At 48.3% G+C, this 22,648-nt stretch overlaps 1 protein-coding gene across 2 annotated transcripts in view; it reads right to left on the reverse strand.

Moving 5' to 3' along the window:
• Positions 1-1,857: 1,857 nt before the first annotated feature.
• The window catches only part of GLI2 (GLI family zinc finger 2), a 136,346-nt gene continuing 115,555 nt past the window's right edge, over positions 1,858-22,648 (reverse strand). Inside the window, exons 8-13 of one of the 2 annotated variants that reach the window (XM_035569798.2) lie at positions 21,020-21,151; positions 17,205-17,354; positions 13,361-13,525; positions 8,749-9,030; positions 5,089-5,425; positions 1,858-4,222 (exon numbers count right to left, since the gene is read on the reverse strand). In XM_035569798.2, coding sequence (XP_035425691.1) covers positions 1,866-4,222; positions 5,089-5,425; positions 8,749-9,030; positions 13,361-13,525; positions 17,205-17,354; positions 21,020-21,151 — 3,423 coding nt within the window. In that variant the 3' untranslated portion in view covers positions 1,858-1,865. Of the gene's footprint in view, positions 4,223-5,088; positions 5,426-8,748; positions 9,031-13,360; positions 13,526-17,204; positions 17,355-21,019; positions 21,186-22,648 lie in introns of both variants that reach the window. The other variant, XM_035569789.2, reaches the window with a different exon arrangement.

Consider the following 22,648-nt stretch of genomic DNA (forward strand, 5'->3'; position numbering starts at 1 on the left):
CCCTGTCCAATGCAAGGGACAGAGTCAGAGGCAAGTGAGAACATCACATCAGTATGGAGAGGAGAGGGGAGATGGCAAGGAGAGGCCGAGGCCCTGAAGATGTGTTTGGTCAAACTGTGAGAACCTGGGGAGGATGTCAACTTTTTCCCTTCCCTTCAACAAACAGGGCACAAAGTATTTGGTGCTGTGAGAGCAGTCAGAAGTTAGACAAGTCCTCCTGCTCAAGTACATGCACCCCACCACTTCTACCCTTCTGTCTAATGACAACAAAATAAATAATGCAACAAGATTGACTTCAGTGCCAGGTGAGCCTGGCCTTGGAAACAGCTAATCGTTACTATAAGCAGTTGTATTTCGGTGGAGGATTTGGCTTTGGGAGGCCCTGCTCCTCCCATCTCTTCCCCAAGAATGTTTGCAGGATATTCTCACAGACAGAGCCGCTATTTTGATTCAAATACCTGTTTTGAGACTACCCAGATGTTTGCCTACACTGCAGACTGCAGGTGCAGCGCTGAACTGAACCAGCCTGGGTACAAAGAGCAGTTTGTGGGTTGTCCAGGGTATACTTTTTGGATACAGCAGCTCTTTTCATGCTGTCCAAAGTGGTGGGACACATTAATGCAGCACTGGGTCCCTGCCAACAAGCCTCCTTGCTGGGCAGGGTTTATTAGCTCATGCTTGGCCTCCTGTTAGTGCAGTCACGTGCCTGGCGTGTACACGGAGCCCGGGCAGAACCCTGCATGCAGTAAGTGAACCCTGGCCAGACAAACCAGCTCCCACAGCACTGCCTGCAGACTGGGCTGAAACAATCAAAACCTCTCTCCATCACTATCACTTTTCTACACGAGCACCTTAGCTTGGAAAACCCAAAAGAAAGCGAAGCTGTTGCAAAGCTGCAGAGGGATATGGTAATGCATGCTTCAGAAATCTGACATTAAAAAGATATTCAGGGCCCCTGCAGGCAGTCCCCGTGCCGCTGCCGCTCAGAGGGTGCACAGGTACGCGCGTGTGTCACTCTGCATACTGCAGCCGTCCTGCCACGGGGGATTATTTCTCAGTGATTGCTGTTCCCAGGCCTCTGCTCCACTCTGCACTTGATATAAACCACGTTGTAAACACATCTGATCAAAGTGTGCATTCACCTTTCAAGTGTCTCATCAATGTGTCTTTCCAATGTTTTCTCAGAAACACCACTATGTTTTTATAAATGTACATTTTATATACGCTTCTGGCAATACACTATATTTGATTTTTAAAGGAAGAGAGGCCTTGGCTATTTAACATGAAAGCATGGTAAGGCACTTTGCTGAGAAGCCATTTGGAATCGATGCTCTTTGCAAGGTACAAAGGTATTTACGGTATAAAACAATACTGCTGGCAGAGGGCTTGTTTGGAGACTTAACACTGCTCTCATCAGAGCAGAGTACATAGTATGGCTTTTATTCTGATCAAACCCACGTCCTCCCGTTTCTTTCTGGGGCGGGTTGAAAATTGAATTTTTGCAAACGTAACTAATGGAAAATGACGGGGAGCGCTATCTACAGGGCTGCCAAGGAGGGAGGGTTTCGTCTTGAACCACGCTCATGCAGTCTCCTAGCTTGGTGGCAATACCATTCAGTGCTCTCGGAAACCAAGCCAAAAATAATACTAGAGGTGCACCCTTGCGGTGCTGAACTGCCTGGATGTAGTTTACATAACTCTGTACAGAGACTTTTAAAAAATTTTTTACTTTGAATCCCTTTAATGTATTTAATACTTATCAAAAAAAATTCTACTCTATTGAAACAGATTATTTTTCAAAAGCACATTCATAAAACTGCTCCACACAGACCCCTTGGATAGCGCTCAGGCCTTGTGCTTTACTGTTAGGACATCATGTTGAGAAATTTACTCTCTTCCGCCAGCGTGGTCAACATGGAGCTCATATCGCCTATTGCCATATTGCTTATTCCCGTGGGAATGGTGGGCAGTGTCAGAGAGTTTCGTGGAGTCGTCAGGCGAGAGGAGTTCTGGGAGAGGTTCTGCAGGATGCTGGGGCTCAGGGTTCCCGACATCAGGCTCGAGTGGTCCCCATCGTCCATGATGGCATCAAAATCTATCTGGGGTGGCTCAAGACCTTGCGAGTCCACCGTGCTGGACACCTGGTTCGCGCCCGGGGAAGGCAGCGCAGCCGGCTTGCCGTTCAGCGCGCACTGCCGCTGTCTGACCCTGCAGTCCGCCTGATTATCAAAGCTGCTGTTTTGTTCGTACATGTGGATCTGGCCGTAATAGTACATCAAATTGTTTTCCCTCGTGCCGTCCGCACACTGCTGAGCCAGCGCGGGCAACATGTCGCCGGTTCTTTTGTGCACAGCCTCCGTTGCCTCCTGGCCCGGGCTCATGGTGTTTGTAGGGTGGGGAGTTCTCATGTAGCCCAGCTGCTGCACGGTGCGGAGGCCACGGGCTCTGCTGGCCGGGCTCGGCTCGGGTGGGGGACGAGGCTGGACCATGCCGGCTGGATACGGCTGCGCCGCCGAGCCCATCATGCTCTGCTGGGGCTCATAGCTGGGCTGGTTGGAGGGCATGATGGGCTGGTGAAAGGCCTCTTGAGCCATGGGGAAGTTCAGGTGGGTCTGCTGAGATGAGTAGTTCTGCTGACTCGGTTCGTGCATGACCTGGTTCAGCATCGTGCGCTCGCTGTTGCTGCTGACCATTAACGAAGGGTCGGTTGCCATGTCCATTTGCTGAGGGTGAAGGTGGGGTCCGGGCTTTGCTGCCATGCTGCTACAAGAAGGAGAGATCTGATTTGGGTTGCTGCTGATTGCGCTGGGGCTCAGCATCTGATGAGGTTGGTTATACCCTGTGTGCGAGCCCAGATCGGGGTTTATGCCGGGGCCTAGGCTCATCGGCTGCTGCCGCAGCTGCATACAGTTTAGCCTCTGACCATCCATGCCCACATTTCTTTGCATAAAGCTCTGCTGTGTTACATTCATGCTGTTCTCCGGTAGCTGCATCTGCTGCTGGTTGTAGCTCTGGTACTGACCAAAGTTCTGCTTCTGCTGCACCACTGCTAAGTTCCCTTGTGAAAACTGCTGCTTCGACTGATTGGACATCATATCAACCGTACCCGAGCTGACTTCGTTCCACTGGACAGGCATGTTATTTTTATTCATGTCTGAGGGAGTGTCAAAGCTCATGGGACACTCTGCCATCATGGGCCCCAAATGGCTCATGCTCGCCTCAGCCACCGCCATCCTGCGCTGGCCAGGAAAGGCTGGGGGCTGCAGCTTCCCACCTCCCTGGAAGTTCTGCATCTCGTTGCCGTACCCCATGGAAGTGCTCTCAGCCGCCGTCCCATTGTTCTGAGACTTGATGTACTGCACCACGTCATCTGGCAGCATAATGTCATCGTCTCCAACGGGTGCCTCCGCCTCCCCAGACATGGCTTCCATGGCGATGTTTTCGCTGATGCTTAGCGGCCGGGGCGAGTAGGTGTGCCGGGGGAGGCTCCCGTCGGAGCGCCCGTAGCTCTGGAGGCTGAAATTCCTCCTGTCTGCGGGGTGTGGAGGATGGAAGGGGTTCATGCTGTTGGTGCTGTTGAAGCGGTGAACTCGCGGGAGGGCCTGAGGGTCTCCAGCAGGTCTCCTCACTGGGTCACTCGCCCGTCTTGTGCAGTTGCCTGGAACCTCATGTGGAAATGCTGCGGCCGATGTGTAGCCATAGGTGTTCCCATCGCTGCAACGCCTGGGGCCTGGCGGGAGGCGGATGGAGGGCAAGGTGGGCTCTGGCCCGTCCATTAGTGAGATCCTGTTCTTCAGGGTCATCCTCTCCATGTTCGGCAGGGGAGTCGGAGGAGGGCCCCCTGTAGCAGCAGCGTACTTGGCTTTCAGCCTGTAGTGCTGAGCTGGCGTGAGGTTTAGCAGACCCGGCATCCCGCTGCACTGGCTCGCCTCGCTTGACCGACGGGAAGCGTCAGTTGAAATCGGGTCATAGGAGTCGGCAGAGCTCGTGTTATTGGGACGGTGCCCGAGCTGCGAAGCCTCGCTGGAGCGGCGGCTGGAGAAGTACGGGGAAATCCCTGATGATCTGCGGCTCACAGTGTAGGCAGAGCTGATGGTGCTTGTCGTACTATCACGGCGCTCGTTGAGTTGGTTCAGCATCGTAACCTCATTGACAGACAGCTCCATTATTCTTGGATTAGGCAGCGTAGCAGAAGAACCACTGCTATTTTCTAGAACAGAGCCTGAGAGAAAGGTTGTGGGGAAGGAAAAGGTTTAGTTAGCTGAGAAATTCTGCTTGGTAATTTTGTAGGTGCTGAAACAGAGACACAGTAAGCCACCCCCAAACATTTTATAGGAATGATAGTGAATTTCATTTGCTGCTAGTGAATTCAAAGCTTCATCTACAGCTCTGTGTTTATGCACAAAGAGCAAGAAGTCTGGGGAGAGAAGACGAGTTATCCCTGCTGCAGAGTATTTGCAATGTGTACCCCCCATTGGTGCTCAGTTGCTGAGGAAGTCCTTCCACATGAGCTTTTCTTAGTGGGGAAAAAAAAAAGTAGGACTAGTGTGAACAGAGTCATAGAAATTAGAGGAGCACAAAGGGATCATAAAGACTCCTTAATCAGGAGCCACCAGTCAGTGGAAAACTAGCATACGAAGCTGTAGGGAATAGCCATGAGCCCTCGAAGTGACAGAAGACCTGCTGGAGCAAGATCTGGGATGGAGGGCTTGGCTGTATTGCTGCTATGCTCCAGCAGTTTCCCAGGAGGCACATCAGCCCTTGGGGAACTGTTACTGCTGGAACAAATCCAAGCAGGCTTGTGGCTGCCACTGGGATGCTGAGGACACCTGCAGTTGGGTTCTGGACAAGCTCAGGAACAAGAGACCTTCACCTCCCTTCATAGCTGTGCGGTCTGGATTTCTATTGCACATAACCAGATGGCTGTGTTTCCACCCAAGCTCTCCATTTTACCTGACATCTCTATTCAGCAAGGACTGACTCAGAGTCCGTAAGAAATGATCCTCTCTCAGGGCCGACTCTTAGTTATGAGACCTGAGACAAGCTGTGGAGGGTTCCTACAGAACAAGGCCCAGGCCCACAGCTTACCGTTTCCTGAGATGGGAGGCAGCTTGGTGTTTCTGGCTTGTGGAGCTGGGCTCACCCATGAGCAGGAATCCTTAACTGTCTTGAGTTTCTCTTTCTTGAGCTGTTCAAGTCGTTGCATCGTCGTCATGTGTTTCCTTAGCTGCAGGCTGACTGTCGAATTACCAGATGAGACCGTTGAGTCCACAACAGGAGCGTTGTCATCCAACGCCGTCAGATCTCCCAGACTTCCCCCGCTGTGCATGTTCATTTCTACTCCACTGTCATTGTTGTTGGTGCTGCCAAGGGGTGACGGTTCACTGCTGCATGACGACTGGCCACCAGGACTGGACTGACACATCTTGGGGAAGGAAAAGAGGAGGAGTTGGACAGGTGGAAAGAAACCAGGAGCCCAACATCTCCAGTGGGCTCCATGTTTGGCCCTATCCCAGGTGCAGAGAGGAACCAAATGATGTTCCACCAAACAATGAAGGGACAGATGCTTCTTGAAGAAAAGCAGCACACTACCTGGTTGTGCAAGGTATGTTGCAGCAAGCATTGGCTTATCTAACACAGGATCAAGGCCTAAGTATTTCTGACACAATGTATTTCTGTCTTCAAAATACCCTAACATATAATTACGCTAGCTGACAAACTTCCCAGCCAGGTATAAACCTGGTTTACTGTTTGCAAACTCCCACTTGCAGATAAGAGATAAGCAGCATAAATGCTTATTTTATTTACATTAGAAATTGCATATCACATTGAGGAGTTTATTTGCAGCAGATACTAAATAGTCTGAACTTGCTCTGAGGCAGCAGTTGCTGCTGCCCAACAGGATGCCTGGCTTCTCTGCTCGAGGCCCATGCTTCAGCAACTGTCAGAAAATGGGAGTGCTGAAAAGGCAACATGCTTTGCCCCAGGCCAAGGTGGGAGTGCAGGTGATGTTTTATTTTGCCCTGTAGTAGCCCTCATAGGCAGGGCTGACTGGCTCTGATAGCCTCACAGCCCTTCAGTCGGGATGATAGAGATTGCGATTCCACGATTTAATGGGAGCTGTGATGCTGAGAACAACGTGACGGGGGGAGTCCTCGAGCATTATGCCCTCCCCTTTTTGCCCTTGAGCAAATATCCCCTGTCCCTCCCCATTACTCTGCTCCGTACCCCTCTGCCTCCTCCCCGTGGGGTTTGCTGGAGACAGGAGATCTGCTGGAGACCATGCCTTATGCAGCTATTTTAATACAAAGGATTTCTTTGCTCACCTTAGTACCGACTGTCCTTAGGAAGGTAGAGTAAGGAAGGGTAAGTGGGAATAAAGAACAGGTTGTTAGGACAAAGACAGCATTGACAGAAAAGACCGTGTTAGTAAAAGGAGGAAGAGGGGAATGCAGAATACAACGCAAATTGCAAGCATCTCCTCCTCCCATACCCTGCCTTCCCTGCCACAGACTTATAGAATGGTTTGGGCTGAAAGAGACCTCTAAAGATCTAGTCCAACCCCTCTGCCGTGGGTAGGGACACCTCCCACCAGACCAGGTTGCTGAAGGCCCACCCAATCTTGCCTTGAACAATTCCAGGGATGAGGCATCCACAGCTTCCCTGGGCAACCTGTTCCAGTGTCTCACCACCCTCCTAGTAAAAAGTTTCTTCCTGACATCTAATCTAAACCTACCTTCTCTGAGTTTAAAACCATTACTGCTTGTCCTATCACTACAGGCCTTGGTAAAATGTCTCTCTTCGTCTTTCTTACAAGCACCTTTTCAGTTTGTAGGCCCAGATAAAAACCCCTACGAGAGACTTCCCACCGGTCTCTGTACGTCTGGGGCTAGACCCAAAGCTGGGTCAAAACAAGGGGCCTTGGAGCGATGGGAACCAGTGAAGCATCTCACCCCTCCCACCACCCTGGCCCTAACCAGGAACGAGGAGATGGAAGTGAGCCCTCCAGGTCAGATGCTGCCTGTTATATACACATAAGTGAAAGCACTGGACAGGGAGAGCATAGAGGAAGATCCGACCCATGGACCCTGCTGCCAGTGAGACTCCTTGGCTGCAGCCCTGTGAGTGCAGAGCTGGGAAAACAAGCTCACACCTTCAGCAGAAACTGGGTGGGGAACCAGTTTTGTGTCCATGTTTTCATAATCAAAAAAGAAACACACAGAGGAAGAGTACTGGAGAGAGGTCATTCTGTCCAGTGGTTCTCACAGTCAGTTTTTATAACCCAGTGCTGAGTGTCAGTAAGGTAACACTGTTCCTTTAGTCAGTAAGAGACAACTTGGATGTGAAAATACTCAACTCCTTCCTAACTGAAACATGAAACTCATTACTAACTTGTCCAAAGGCACATCCCTTAGCCTTCTCCAGACAATCTTTGTACCTTCAGGGCATGTTGTTTGATTGGAATAACAATCTTTTAGCTTGGAATCAAATCAAGAAAACATGTATTTTGGAGCTCAAAATTTTTTCAGCTACAGCAAGAAGTTTGGGGACTGTATTTACACCCTCCTGCACAGGTGAAGGCCATTTCTGCCATATCCAGCCCATACCCTGCCCCACTCTGAGCTGGTACAGGAGATCAGAACCCTGGGTATGAAGGTGAAGATAATTATAAAAGGTAGAAGTGCTCCCATGTGTTCATTGCCCCTTCTCCTTCACCAGCAGCAGTGTGCTGAGGAGCAGGCAGGCTCCCTCCATAGGCTGGAAGAGCCTTGAATGCATTTGGGCCCATCACTATACGTACTTGGTTAGCACCACTGACCACGCTACTGCCTACTGTGGAGCTGCTGTAATGGCCAGAAGGCTGTTAAATGGTCTTTGTTTCTGCTAGTGGCAACTCATGGGGCTGTAAAGCATGATCATGGTTGACTGCAAGCCCATACTCTGTGGGCCACAGAAGGAGTATTCATTCTAGCTCACTTGTTTATTCCTGGCACCACTTTCCCACCCTGTCATCCCACTACAATTTTCTTTGGCAGCTGGGGGTCCTGCAGTGAACTTGTATATTCTTGAGCTGAGTATACTCCTCTAGCTGAGCCTTCTTGAGCAGGGTTTGGACCAGATGATCTCAAGAGTCTCCTGTCAACCCCATTGATTCTGGGCTTCTCTGTGCGGTGGACAGGCCTGAAGAACTTAACTTCAAGATACCCAGCAAAAATAAAACAGCTACTTATATCCCCATCAGCTTCAGCAGACCACAACATCAGGCCACAACAGCATGTGCCAGCAAAACTGTGCTGCAGCAGCCTGTAAAGAAAAAAAGGGAAGAGGGTGGGGAGGAGAACAAAGAGAAAAGGGATGGACTTCGGCTTCGAGACATATTCATTGATCTGTTTCCTATGTCTGTTGCTCAGTTTAAATTGGAGAGGAGGGTAAAGCTTATTTGACCATAACTCTGTGATACTGCCATGTTTTACCCATGTGCACAGCAAAGGCAGGCCAAGCTTGATACCAGGCATCACGTGGTCCCCGTGACTCCAAGGGTGGGAATTTGTGATGCTGGGTAGGAAGGTTCAAAATGTACTGGACTGGGCCCTGACCTGCAGTCTCATCTCTGGACTTGATCTCTAGGGTGTTGGCAGGTGAAGGGCAACTGTGGGCAGAGGTAAATCGCATGCAAATGCTTCATGCCCCCATTGCATTGGAGAAATTAGGGCCCATGTGATTTCTGCCAAGAGCAACCGCTCTTACCACAGAATTCTCTGTTTTTATCGTTTTGACTTGTAAGCAATCCTCCATGCTCCTCGTGGTGCTGTTGGCCTCGGGGCTCTCCTCTGAAACCTTGCTGCTTTGCTTGGCGCTTGCCTCATTGTCCCCATTTTCCTTGAGAGGAGGTGGCCTTGGGTGAACGTCATTGCGCTGCTTCTTCGTGACGTGGGCATCAGGCCCGTGTACGGTCTTGACGTGTTTCCTGAGGGAACTAGGGTCTGTGTACCTCTTTGTGCAGCCAGGGATTTTACAGACGTAGGGTTTCTGCAAATACAAGCAGATATTGTGTTATATTTAGAGTAAGTTCAAATATTCCAGGTACATTGTATGGGCCAAGAGAATACGGTGAACATAGCTGCTGGCAGCAGCAAAATGTGGAGCATCTGCTCCACAGGGTTTTGTAAGACCAAGATCTCCAAGATATGATATATGGGCTGCTGATGATCCATACAGACATGGGCAGTCATTTGATGTTGGCTAAACTCCTTGTTTTCAGTTGCTGGATTAAAAGACAGCTAAGAATTCATGAAATACTTTCCTAATACTACTTTCCCATGTATGTATTTGCTCGGGTGGCCACAGGAATGTTTTCTGATTATGGATGGGAGGGAGGTAATGTAGGGGACTGGCCATAACACATTCTCTCTGCTAAGGTGGGGTCTACACCATGAAAATGTCTGAGACCTTCTGGCTGATGGAATTCCAGTGAAACCAAGCCAGACTGGATTCACCCTACCCAATCTATCATACCACTCCAGCACCTGTCACCTTGAAATCTGTTATTGTGCAAAACAAACCACAGGCATGCAATGTTTTTTTTCTGATGATAGCACTCTAGTCCTGAATTCATGAATCATTGATTGCCACAGGAAAACAAGACTGAAGCCATGCTTCTGAAAACAGAAGTCAGCAAACAGATACTTTTCTTCTTTTAACTTTTTTTTTTTATTTATTGAGTTTCCAATTCCAAGTGCATTAGCACCGTAGTTGTTTGAGCTGGTGCTGCTGCATTGGAAGCTCTGAATTCATCACAAGTTTCGCTTACAGACTCACAGCTACTCTAAGTATTTTTCTGCCAAGGCACTGGAATAGATCCACAAAAAAAAAAAAAACAACAGATAGATGTTTGAAGGCTACCCAAGATGACCATTCCTATTCATTTTTTTAATCTGTTTTCTAATTTCATCCAGAAGCTTGAGAGAAAAAATACAAAGGAGTGTATATTCTTTTCAGAAAGCCACCACCATCACATGAAAAACACTGAAAGTCTGTTTTTTATTCAAAAGCATGCTTCCTGGTTGATCTTGGCAGATCACTTGAACAAACTAAATCCTCGTAACACCACACTGGGGTAAATATTTAATATATTTTAAAGCTGGGTAAACCAAAACATAAAAAGTAAAATTGTTTATACATCTCATGCAACCCTTCGGATAAGGCATTGTAGAAGTATTATTACTGCTATTAAAAGCTATTTGAAAGAATAGACACCCTCCCTCCCCCAGGGCTGAAAAACCTACATTAAACAGTTCAATGATGTTTGGTAAGTTCCTTTAGGCTCAGTAGTTCTGATTTTCAGACACCAGTCATTTGGGTAATGTGATCACTCTGGCCTGGAAGGGCCAGACATTCCACCTAACGGGGTACAACCATCCACTTCATCAGGCCATACCTCCTGCAACCCAGCTGAGCACAACTGCTGATACCTTGGCACACCTTCATACCCCCCTGCGTTATTCAAACACTAATGCAGTGGACACTAGTGAAGTCAACAACTTAGGTATCTCAGACACCTCCCTCCTACTCTCATGCTCATACTGTGTGATTCTCCTTAAGGTGGAAGAATTGGAGGTCTCCCCAGGAACTCAGCATCACCAGCATCAATTTCTGCATATTACTCCTGTTTAGCTTGAATTGGAGAAAATATCACTCTGAGCCTTTGGCTGACAGTGGACTCATGCCACTCTACTGTGTATGCACTGGAGAGTGATCTCAGGATGAAAGCCCCTTTTCCAGAAGTGACTTTGAAGGTGTGCTCTGAAGTGAGCCAAATAATCATTGAAAGTTTACAATGAAATAGTGCATGTGACATTTCAACAAACAAAAGACAGTGTGGTAATATATACCCATATATATGTTTGAATAATACACCTATGTCCTGTTGCACAATGATAAAGACAAATACAGGGAACCTGGAACTTCCCGCTTAGAGGAGACATGGGTGACTAACTCTGAAACTGTGGTGTATCCCACGTAAACACGGCAAGCAGAGGAAAATATTTGGTAGGTAGCTAGGAACCACCATAGAGTTATCAATGGGTAATGGGAAATACTCGCAGCCACAAAGTCCTGCTTTGCATCCATGTGGTTTTGTGAGCCAGGGTGTCAGTGTATTTTGCTAACTCATTGGTCATTTCCAAAGCTGGTTGCAGGACCCTCACCTGGGCCTGCTGCCCAGTGCAATAAGCTTTGCCACGAGGGACGTCATCTGTTGCAAAGGATCATGTTGTATGTTCCTCAAAAAGAGAATATCAAATATATGGCCCAGAGACCCATTATATCCAGATCCCTCACAAATCTCTGGGCATGCCTCTGCTGCATCACAGAGGGCTGAAGAGCAGGTCGGGAGTGAGTGTGACCTCAAAAGATCCCACAGTGCCATGTAGCTCGCTTGGTAGGACTCAGCTGACTTCCTACCTGTTATTTGAGTCTTTAATTTGTGTTGCTGGATGCAGCCTAAGCCAAGCATCAACATATTAGATCAGGGTCCACAAGGAGTTGGATGCTTCTGCCCTACAACTTCACCTTTACACACAATGGGAACCAAGAGGAGCAGAACTTAAGTGTGTACAAGCTCTGCTCTGATGGTAGGAGGAGTCGTCACAGACCTAGTACAGCTACTGATCTGGCTCACATGGGAAACTGAACTAATTTGAAGAAATGGTATTTAATAACACAGACAAAGGCAAAATTCCACATGTAGGAATGTGGGACACCAGCTGAACAAACAGAAGGTAAGACTCTAGCCTGTCTAGGAAGGATCCTATTTTACGCGGTCTATGGGCAAAATTAATTCACATGCTGCTTTCAGCGTGCACAAACTGGGCAGAGAGAGTCTGTATCCATCACTGAAAGTTGTGTGAGAAGTCTTGATCCATCCACATCAGGATCCTTAGGGATGGAAGAGAGACACAAAATTGATTTAAGACAAGAAAAAAAATACTGCAGTAATGGGAGACTTCAGTGGTTTGATTGACTTACTTAGTTTATGAGAAAGAAGATGAAGAGTGACTTAGCACTGTAGTGTTGTGGAAGGGAAATAGCAACAACGAAAGGAACATTGGATCCAGCACTGGAGCAAGTCAGAGAAAGCATCCAGGGCTAGAAGAAAAGCAATTTCTAATACCTGAAACTTTATCAGTGAGATTAAATCAAGACTACCTACCTTCCAGTAGAATAAGCTTTAACAGAAGTCAAATTATGTTTTTATCAAAGACCAGTTACTGGGAATGCAGGCTGCTCAGCAGGTGAGAGGTTGAATGTCTTGGTCGCTCCTGACCTCAAGGTCTGCATAGCCTTGAATCTACCCCAGCGCAGATACAGGTTAATTTTAACCCATGTCCTGCTGCGGAAATGGCTCACTGGCAAAGTACAATCCTGATATTTGGGTTTAGACCTCAAACAAATTAAAATAATACCAGGATTCAGGTCACTCGTTGGGTCCATCTCAGCATCACACAGCACAGAAGGGCATCCTAGAGTTTGAATCCTTATTCTGACTCCAACAGAAGAGCTTCAGCCTACAGAGCTCTGGTTATTGCTGACAGATATTATGCCAGAGATAGAAGTACTCCCCCAAAGCCCTCTGTAGACACAGCATCGCTTTAAAAAGCTGTCATCTGTGGCAATTGCGTTCCATTCTCCAATAGTCTATATTTAACTGTTGCAAATTAGGCTACAGACTGAATTCTTCATGGCTGCAAACATTATTAGAACTTTGGAGTGTTGTTTTTTCTTCCCCTGTCAGCTAATTAGTGGTAATATAAATTTCAATCGTTGGCCATGGTTGATTGCAACAGACCATCACATGCGTTACAATAAAGGCAATTTCCTCTGCTCCCCTACTACTAATAGTGGGTCTTAATTAGCCAAGGTTAACAAAGCATTGCATTGTGCTCTATCATTGTACATCAAACGATGGAGGGAGTATTATTTCCAGAGCATCAGGATCCAGGGTAGCTGTTATACTACTGCAGGTCTGCACCACAGTAACATTAAACACCACATGCACAAATGTACAATCCTATTCACACTATTAAAAATTATAATTTTGGAAAATGCTCACTTTCATTTCCAAAGACGATTAAAAAGTTTGCATACTTTAACATCTGTTTATGATTTCAAACATGGCTTTCATAAATATAAAGCTAATGTGGTCTGGCTCTCCAGCAAAATAAATCCTATTAAAAAATAAGAAAAACCTCTCATTACAGTAGGTTTCTTTTTACATGAGTCCAGCATGTAAAATGTATGTTTATTGTCAGCAAAATTAAAAAAAAAGCCCTCCGTTGAGCTGCGGTGAGCCCAGGCTTACCTCATTGGAATGCGTCCTGTTCTGGTGCTTGGCTCTATCTGAGGCATTGGAAAAGGCTTTATTGCAGCCTTCATGTTCACAGACGTAGGGTTTTTCTCCAGTGTGGGATCTCAGGTGTGTCTTTAAGTTCTCCAGGCGGGAATAGGCTTTGGAGCAACCCTCAAACTAAAATAAAAAAACACAAGAGGACTGATTAATTAACCAGAAAAATTTGATTTTCCCCCTGCCTAAACCCTTCTCATCTGTTTCTCATTCTTTCTTTTTTTTTTTTCTTCCCTTTAAAGGGCTTGTGTTTTAGGGAACAACATCCACTTTGTTGGGAGAATTCCGCTCCCAAGGCAGGCTGAGAGTTTGAGCAGTGACTCATGTTTAAGGTGCTGCTCCTTATTGGGTACCCACCTGACATTTCAACAAGAGACTGCTTTTTCCAGCAGGGTTGAACAGCTGTCTGTTCCTCCCAGGGCTCTCTTAGGCATCCCTCTGCAGCTAACATACTCAGAAATGGAGGCCCTCTCCTTCCCACCCAGAGCACTGACAGCTTCTCAGCAGCTTGACCAGCCCTGCAGCTTCCCTAGCCCCAGAGCTGGAAAGACCACACCATTCTCTAACACACAAGCAGAAATCTAGCAACCTTTGAAGTTTCCCAAATTACAGCTTGGGTCTACTGTTGGAGGATGCTGTGGTCAGGCTGTCTGACATTACCAGTTTAAAAAACAAGACTCTCAATCTTGAAGACAGATGGATTTTTGGATGACACTACAGGCCAGAAGCCTTTCTCCTGGAAGGAAACCAGCTGCCCACACAACGAGAAGGAGCAGCTTGGGAGATATGGTCAGGCTTCAGGCGGTGGATGTCCTGCCACCCTCTGCTCGGGCCGGGCTGGACGTTTCTCCCTGCACCTGTCCTTGCAGCAAGGGAGGATATTGTCAGTCACTCATACCCAGGAGGCTGTCTTAAATGCTTTTTGATGAAAAAAGTGGGAACTTACAAACACTGAAAGAGGTTTTAAGAAACGTAAGTCTCCCTTCCAAATTCTGGCTATATGTGGCACTCACTGTTCAGCTTGGAGAGCTGCAAATCCTGTGCTGCAATTCCTACACAAGTACCTTATGATATACCTTCAATTTCAATGAGCAGTCCCTCCTGTTGTAATGTACGAAAGCCACAAGGTGTTGCATTTTAGTCAGACCGCCTAAATATGTTTGCAAGTCTAGTCCAGCTGTGGCAGGATTTTGTTTTGTTATGCTTGAGTCTTGGTCAGTGAAAAAAAAAATTAAAATGTCATAGCAGGACAGGTCATGCTACAGCTGAGTGTCTGATTTCCCTGTGGGCAGATGAGTGGTCCTACACGTCTGTGCAACTGGCCCTTCTGGGCAGAGGCCAAAGGCAGCTGCATGCAGTAAGAGCAGCTGTACCTGTCTCCTTGTACTCCGAGGTGTAGCCTGCCCTAACTGGAGTGAGGCAAATATGCAGCCCAGGAAACTGTTACTCATCTTGGAAAGCCCAGAGTGAATGCACTTATTTTGGGGGGGTAGGGAGGGACTTGTTTTTTTGACTCCCCTTGTCCATCAGCTCTGCTGAGAGCAATGATTGCAAAGGGCTGAACACTGGGGGTTTAGCTGAAATAGTGGCCATCATACTTCCCACTGCTGCAAGAAGCAACACTGGAGCTGTCGCTCTACCATTCTGCTGCCTAACCAACCGAGGAGTGAATTTATTGCCTTTAGCATGTGCAGTAATTTAAGTGCCACTGGCCTGGCTCCGCACAGACAGGACTCTACTAATGAGGTTCTCCCGTTCCTTGCCATCTGGGACCCCAGCATGTAGGCACAGGTTGATCTCATGTAGCTTTGTTGTTCTAGAAAAGACGTAGGGTTACTCCAGGTTCCCCTTATGGTCTGGCATAAGGATGGTGGACATAAGGCAAACTTTCTCTGCTGTCTTCTGACACCCAGGTCTCCTCAAGGACAGTAGAAGCATCCTTCAGGAGCTGATTCCCTTTGTAGATACGTCAAGGTGGGATAAATCCGGTTCCCCTTCCTCAGACAACTTTCACGAACCCATTAGACCAACAGAACATACTGCAACTTTGAGAAGCACAGTATAGCCTTTTCTTCTCCTGGCCTGGGCAAACTGGAGTCGCTTATGGTTACTGAAATACATCATTCCACTCACTGGAAAACAAAGGGAACTCAGCACAAGACAACTCATGTGTCCATTCTGGTTTTGCTGGATACTGACACAAAAATGCAGTTCCTAAGAAGAAAAGTACTGAGGCCCCATTTTCAAATAAAGGCTTCTCAGCAAAGCATCCTGTGCATGTTCAAAGCAGTTGTTCCCACTTGTACGCGTGGATTTGATTATGTCAGTGGGAGTTCTGGCTGTCATCTGTTGAAATAATTCTTGACCAGATCCCAGGCTGCAACTGGGCTCATCTGTAGCTTTATGTACACCACAAACTTCTTGTCTGAAACAAATGGCACTTTGAAAAATCACTGCCAGACTTGGGCAAGGAATGCTCTGCCAAACAAGGGCACCATCTGCAGAGTTCCCATGTATCCCAGTCAGTTGGAAACCGCCAGGACTCCAGTTCAGGGAGAGTTGCTGTGACATTTTGCACACACAAGGACTGCAGGCAGAGGATGACTTGAGACTGCAAACTCCCACAGCCTTGCCATTGCTCCAGTGAGACACAAGCGAGGCTGGAAAGAGGCAGGATTGAGCAGCGGTGCTTTTCCCTGCTCCATTTCAGTACAAAAGAGGATGCAGTCCCTGCCGGTTTTCACCTCCTGAGTCCCTCTGCTTGGAAGGGCAGGGCTAGTCTTCCCTTGCTGCTCCCTTCACAGCACACTGCTGATCAATATTCCTTGATACTTTTAAGGAAGATTGGTAAAGTGCTAGAACTGGGCAAGGTGTTTTAGAAGATTAAAACAAAGGACATGGCCCCATGCCCTGGGGAGCTAATGCTCTAAATTAAATGAGCACAGGGCTGGAAGATGGATAAAGGAGTCATGCAGCAAGCAAATCATACATATCCTAATATTTGTAAGCAGGAGCTGGGGCAGAGCCAGAAAGGGAGCAGCACTGGAAGTGACTAATGGAGCAGAAGAGGAGGAAGATACGGGAGGAGGGCTCAGACATCTGTCAAACAGAAAGAGACTCATCTCTGAGACCCTGGAGAGAGGAATGGTGCAATGCTGACAGTGGAGGAGGTGTGAAGAACTGGCAGGAGGAAAAGGGAGGGAGCAGAGGGGATCAAAAGACATGCGTGGACCCTGGGGCTGAAGCCTATATGGGAAGAGATGATGAGCATCTCTCTTCTCCTACCAGCCAGCCACAGCCACTGAACTCTATGGCTCACTTATCTCCCATGCCCCCTGTCAAGTGTCCTTTGCTGCCCCACGTTGGCCAGTGGCACGGTGGACACTCCACATGGGATGGGAGATATGGGCTTTAATCTACCAAGGTTGAGGAATAGATAAGCCCAGCTCTCCTGTGTGCTGGGCAAGCCCATACCCACAGGACTGAGGTAAAAAATGTCACCCTGTGCTCTTCCTCAGGCAGTGTTTAATGCTAGGTGCCATGATGTATGCATGCAGAAGGTGTTGGCCCAGCTCCCGAGGCAGGAAGGATGCTTGTGTGCATGCTCTGGTACACAGGGGAGCGTGTCCCCAGCAGCAGTACTGGGTGATGCTGAATTACACACAACCAGGGCTGGGTGCTTCCCCACGGTGTGGTTTCTGGTTTCCTTCTTGGATGGAAGCACTAAATTGCCTGTTTTTCACCTTAAGTGACTTGTCCCGCTTGCCAAGCCGAGCTGCGCCACACGGCCCTGCCAGCTCACCGTGCACTTGTGCGGCTTCTCTCCGGTGTGCCTTCGCATGTGCACCACCAGCATGTACTGAGCCTTGAAGGGCTTCTGCTCCCGCGTGCAGTCCTGCCAGCGGCAGACAAACTCCTTCTTCTCCCCGTGGATGTGATCGTTGTTGATGTGCTGGTGGGAGAGAAGGGAGAAGCAGGTCACTCCTGGAAGAGCTGATGCCAGCAAAGCACATATGGTGCTCCCCAAACCAGCCGTTCCCTCCCCAGTGGTCAGGCTCTGCACCTGGGCGCCAGGTGCACAGATAACACCGATGACCCCTCCGTCCGCAGGGACACAGGAGCCAGTGCTGTGGTCTGGCGTGTCCTGGAGGAGAAGGTGCACAGCAGCCACCTGGGTGCTGGGTCCAAAGCAGCTATAAATCAGAGGTTTGCCCTAAGGGCTGCAAAGGAGACGGGGACCTGCAGTGCCAGGGAGCATGGAGCCCTCTCGGTGCCTCCTGGGTGCCCAGTGCCAGTGTTATGGGTGAAGGGAAGATGAAACTAGTGGGCATTTCACCACCATTTCTGACAGTCATTTCTGTCTGCCGAATCCTCCTGTACCTCACCATACCACTGGGACCCTTCCTGGGGTGCTGTGAAGGAGGGGGCAGAGGAGGAGATGAGTGTGGTGCTGGCTCCAAAACATCCACCTGCCCCAGTGCTGGGGCTGGCAGGAAATGGCACCATCAGCGAGGCATGGGTGCTAGGGAAGGCTCGCTGGCCTCAGTTACTGCTAATTACTTGGGTCCCTAAAATCCCACTTCTGGGTGCTGAAAAGTCAGCCCCAGAACGGTGCCTTCATCTTCCCTGGGAGGAAGACGAGGGTTGCTTTTCACCAGCTGCAGGCAGATGAATCCTTGATGAAAATAAACAGAGCCAGAGACCAGCCCATCGGCGGTGCTGCTCCCGCGGCAGCCCTGTCTCTCTGAATGGGGTCTTGCTGCCAAAAATAATGCCTGTCCTCGCTCCTGTGTTTTTAGCAGACATTCACTGACAGGAAATCCTAAAATAAACCACTTTGGGTTTGGGTTTTGTTTTTTAGAACTGAGACTTTTTTTCCAGCCCCTGTCTCCACCCCCTGGTCAAGGCCAGGCACACATGTTGCGGCTTGGGACGAGACTTTGTTGGGGTGGCGGGGCAGCGTGAGGACACAGAAACTCAGGAAAACAGAGTAATCTGCCTTCATGGCCCTACTTGACTCCAGCCCCGGCATTTTGTGTGCTATGACTGAGTCCTGGGGACAGGGATCTGCTGCCTAGGGGCACAGGGTCTGCCCAGGGGCAGGAGGAGGCACGTGGAGCTTGACCATGGGTGAACACCGAGAGCCAAAGCCCCACGCCAGGACGATGGGGAGAGGTTGCAGCATGCAGCTTTGGGTTAGGTTTCAAGTGGGTTTGGAGCACAGCTGCCTATGGTTCTGCTTTTATAACGTGGCATTGGTGTGAGATTTTGGCAGAGATCTAGTAAGCTCCTTGGGAGACCTATGGACACAGTAAACCACGTCCAGACCAGACTGGAAAGATATGTCTCCTGGCTCTGTTTGTGTGGGAATCTGACTTACAACCAAGACTATGCACGGCAGCGCTAGCAGGGAGCATATGGGCTCGCCTGTTGGGTCCCCCTTGGGCCGGAGGAAGACACATTTATCGGAGGGGGACTGCAGCCCCCCTTCAGGCGCATGAACTCACTGTCTGGGCAACATCTGCTTTCCATCACACAGCGGAGGAACAGTCACACAACTCACCACACTTCGACTACGCTGCTCCCATCGAACTTCTCCCATCAAAGCCCCACCTGGCCTGGGGCTTTCCTTGGGCTCCTCTCAAATGTGTGCAGCCTTCAAGGCAGGGGAGTAGTGGTGGTGCTTGCAAAAATACACCCTCATTCCTGCTGCTCCTCTCTGACATGCACTCCTCCCACAAGCATGTTGCCCACTATGTGTGCAGAACAGGCTCTGCATGCCCAGGTACTTTGCTCTGCACACAAACAAGTGTTTTTCCATGCATGGTGGGATGCCACCTTCTCAGAAGTTGGCCCATGACATCTGTATTTCATTTACATGTGTATTTTGGGCATCCCAAATCCACAACCCCATGTTGCTAGTAATCATAGTACAGAAGTCTCCATTTTTATAACCATCCACATTTAGGAAAATCTTGGACATTCTGTCAAATATTTTTCTTTGGGTTTTCTCTGGAAATAAATTGTGCTGAGCTGCCCGGATCTGCCCTGCACTTTGCTCTGGGCAGAGTTAAAGGGTTCGTCTTACATCTGAGACGGAAATGCACAACTACCGCTGGACACGTGAGACCAGCCCATCTGACAGGGCTGCTGTGGTTTAACTTCAGTACAGCAACATCCCATGGCACGCAATGTGCAACCCATTAAACAGAACCCCCCTATTGCTCATTTGGCCCTGAAAACAGTTTCCAGATCTGTCTGTCCTCAAGGAGTTGTTGCCCTGAACCAGTGACTTCAGGCAGGGGTGGGCAGGTGCTAACCTTAGGTTGAAGAACAGCAAATGCCCCAAATGATCAAATGCCCCAGTCTCTCTGGGCTAAGGTAAAATTTGTGTGCAGAGCTTGGGAGACCAACGCAAACTTGGTGGCATCTAAACCTGACTATAATAAAACGAAGATCTACAATAAAGGGTGAGAGCAGATGTGAGCTTTGTAGTGCTTTGGAAAGAGGACTGCAAGTGAATCGCACATGTGTGGCCCCGGCAGGCTTGGAGCCACGCTGAGGCACGCAGCAAAATGCTGAAGGGGAAGCAGAAGACAGCGGCTCCTGACGCAAAATGTTCTCAATCCATCATTTTGCTGCAAGCAGCGTGGTTTCTGGGGCTGATGAATTCCTGGCAGCTCTGGGCTGGCTTCAAACAAGCAGGGCTCACACCACAGACTCAAAATGAGGACTGGGAGAGTGCTGGGCTGAGGGCAGGATGGGGCTCAGACACAGATCGTGTCTGATTTCTCACGGATTTGCCTTGAATTTGAGGGATTTGTCAACCCCAGAAGCCAAAGGAAAACCAAATGGTGGATTCCCAGGTGAAGCAAAGCACACAAAAGGTTCTAGGAATTAATTAGAACTGAAAACCCGATTAATGACTTGGTTTGGGGATCCTTCAGGGAGCAGTTTTGACATCGGTTTGGGGACATCACTGTGATTATGGAAGGCTTATTTCTCAAATTTTAAAAAAATCAACTCACTTTCTCTATTTCAGGCCCTGATGGAGACACTGGAGTGTGTCTCCAAGCTCTGGAAGTGCCCTATTTTTGACTCCAGGGGCAGGGAGGTGGGAAGGATGAGCTGGGCAGGTCAACAGTTCCTAAGTGACATGGCTCATGCCACAGGAGCATGAAATGCTTTCATGCCTTGGCCAAGGACTGAGGACAGCACAGACTGTTCCCAGTCCACAGCTGGTGTAAGTGTGTGGGGAGGCTCATTGACTGTGCCCAGAGAAAAGGGAGGGACTCAGTCCCCCTCCCCATTTTCTGGTCAGGTCTTCTGCATGAGTCTTCTTTTACTGGGTTGTACAAGAGGGAGACCAAAATGCAGCCTCAGCAGCTGGGAAGAGAGCGATGTCAAATAATCTATGATTATTTCATACTTCCTGCAGCTAAACTCCTCGGGGAGCAGCGACCTGCTTTGGCAGTGTTTACACACTGTATCTCTGATTTGCACCTTTAGTGGTTCCCTGAGTGAGCTCTGGCTGTACAGCAGCTAGTGATAAAAAATGAGGACAAGTGCACAGAAACCCAAATTTATCGCTGGGGTTTCCTCCCAGCAATTACTCACATGGACGAGCTGCTCTTGAGTGTCATATTCCTTTGTGCACCCTTCCCAGTGACAGTTTGTCTCATAAATAACCTCAGGCTCCTGTTTACATTCATCTTTATCTAGATCTTCTTTCAGGTCTGTCAGATGCTCCTGCAACACACAACAGTGCATTGTATAAGGTGAACTTCTTTCATCTAAATTCCTCTGTCACTCATAGATTACAGGGCAGGTATCAACTGATCACTAAAGTATGGTAGCAACACAACTTCCTTGATTACAGAGAAATAACGAGTTACAGAGTTTTGGCAGAAATGGATCGGACTTAATGACAAGACATGAAACACCCCAAAGCCATGGTTGCGATGGTGCTTGGCTCCAGCCAGGTCATGAGCAGCTGCAGGAAAGGCTGGAGAAAAGAAAAGGCTGGCTTTTGGTATTTGGTTTTGTCCTTTGCTGAAGCAAAACTTCTGATCTGTGAGGAGTAGGGAAATATGAGCAGGAAGCAATCACAGAGCAGCCAAAGCTTTTGGTTACCACACTCACCTGACACATGCTGGGGAGAGGCATTCTATCTTCTGCATCTTTCAACAGATGGAAAATGATACCTAACCCTTACCCAAAGATTTATGCCTCCAGGGCACTCCACAGGGACAAATGTTGAGCCCTCAAAGCACTCCTCTGGAATCAGCAAATTTGGGAAGCTTGAGCAAGATCCCGTGATGAGTGGATTGCAGAGCAGAGCTCCAGGGGCTCTGGCTCCAGTCTGGGGCCCACTGGGATCTTCATAAATAAGTTAATTTAATGCTGGGCATGCTGTGAGCTCTCTCCTGAACTTCTCTGTCTACCCATTTCCTCAGTGCTAAATGAATCACTTTTTTTTTTTTTTTTAACAGCCTGCTATGAGGATTAAAGCATCAGCACCTCCACAATAGTGTAACATACAACAGAAATGCAAATTGGTACAATTCAGAGGTAAGGACAAGGGGTCAGTCCTACAGACAAGGCAAACAGCAGCCAATATTGACCTGGGAATACCAAACCTTGCTGGTTTTGACCCCCTTCATTCCCTTTCCTCCCAGTTACTACCACTGTCCAGCACAGAGCATCCCACCTCTAGGGCAGCTTTAGACAGGAGCACCTGGGGTGACGGACCCCATCAGATGCTGTTCCTCGTGATCTGATGCTCCAGTTGGTCCTGTAAGTTTTCAGCCACAGCCAGATCCATCTCAAATCGTCTCTGACCTGCCCAGATGGATCAATTTGGCTGCCATCTCCTTCCCCATCAACACCTTCCCAGAACCTACTGAGGGGCTGCAATGATTAATGGCTTAATGACATTCTATGGCTTGGAAAGTGAGATGTGCTGTATGAGTTCAACAATTTTCATTAACTAGCTCATGACACACATGCCAGCTGTGACTTTTCAATTCAACAGTTCAGATATGGAGAGGAAGAGATTTGTTTTAATTAGCTCTTAATCTAAAAATTAAAAAAAAAAAATATTGCAAGGTGGCTCTTGGGACAGGAAACTGTAGTAATTCACAGAAAGACTTATGGTGATTCGAAGTACATCAGAGCCCAGAGAAATAGTATGAGAAAGTTCAAACAGCAGTTTCTTTTTTCTGCAATTCCTATATGGCTGAGCTG

This window comes from Cygnus atratus, chromosome 6, assembly GCF_013377495.2.
Source record: "Cygnus atratus isolate AKBS03 ecotype Queensland, Australia chromosome 6, CAtr_DNAZoo_HiC_assembly, whole genome shotgun sequence".
Classification (NCBI taxonomy): Eukaryota; Metazoa; Chordata; class Aves; order Anseriformes; family Anatidae; genus Cygnus; species Cygnus atratus.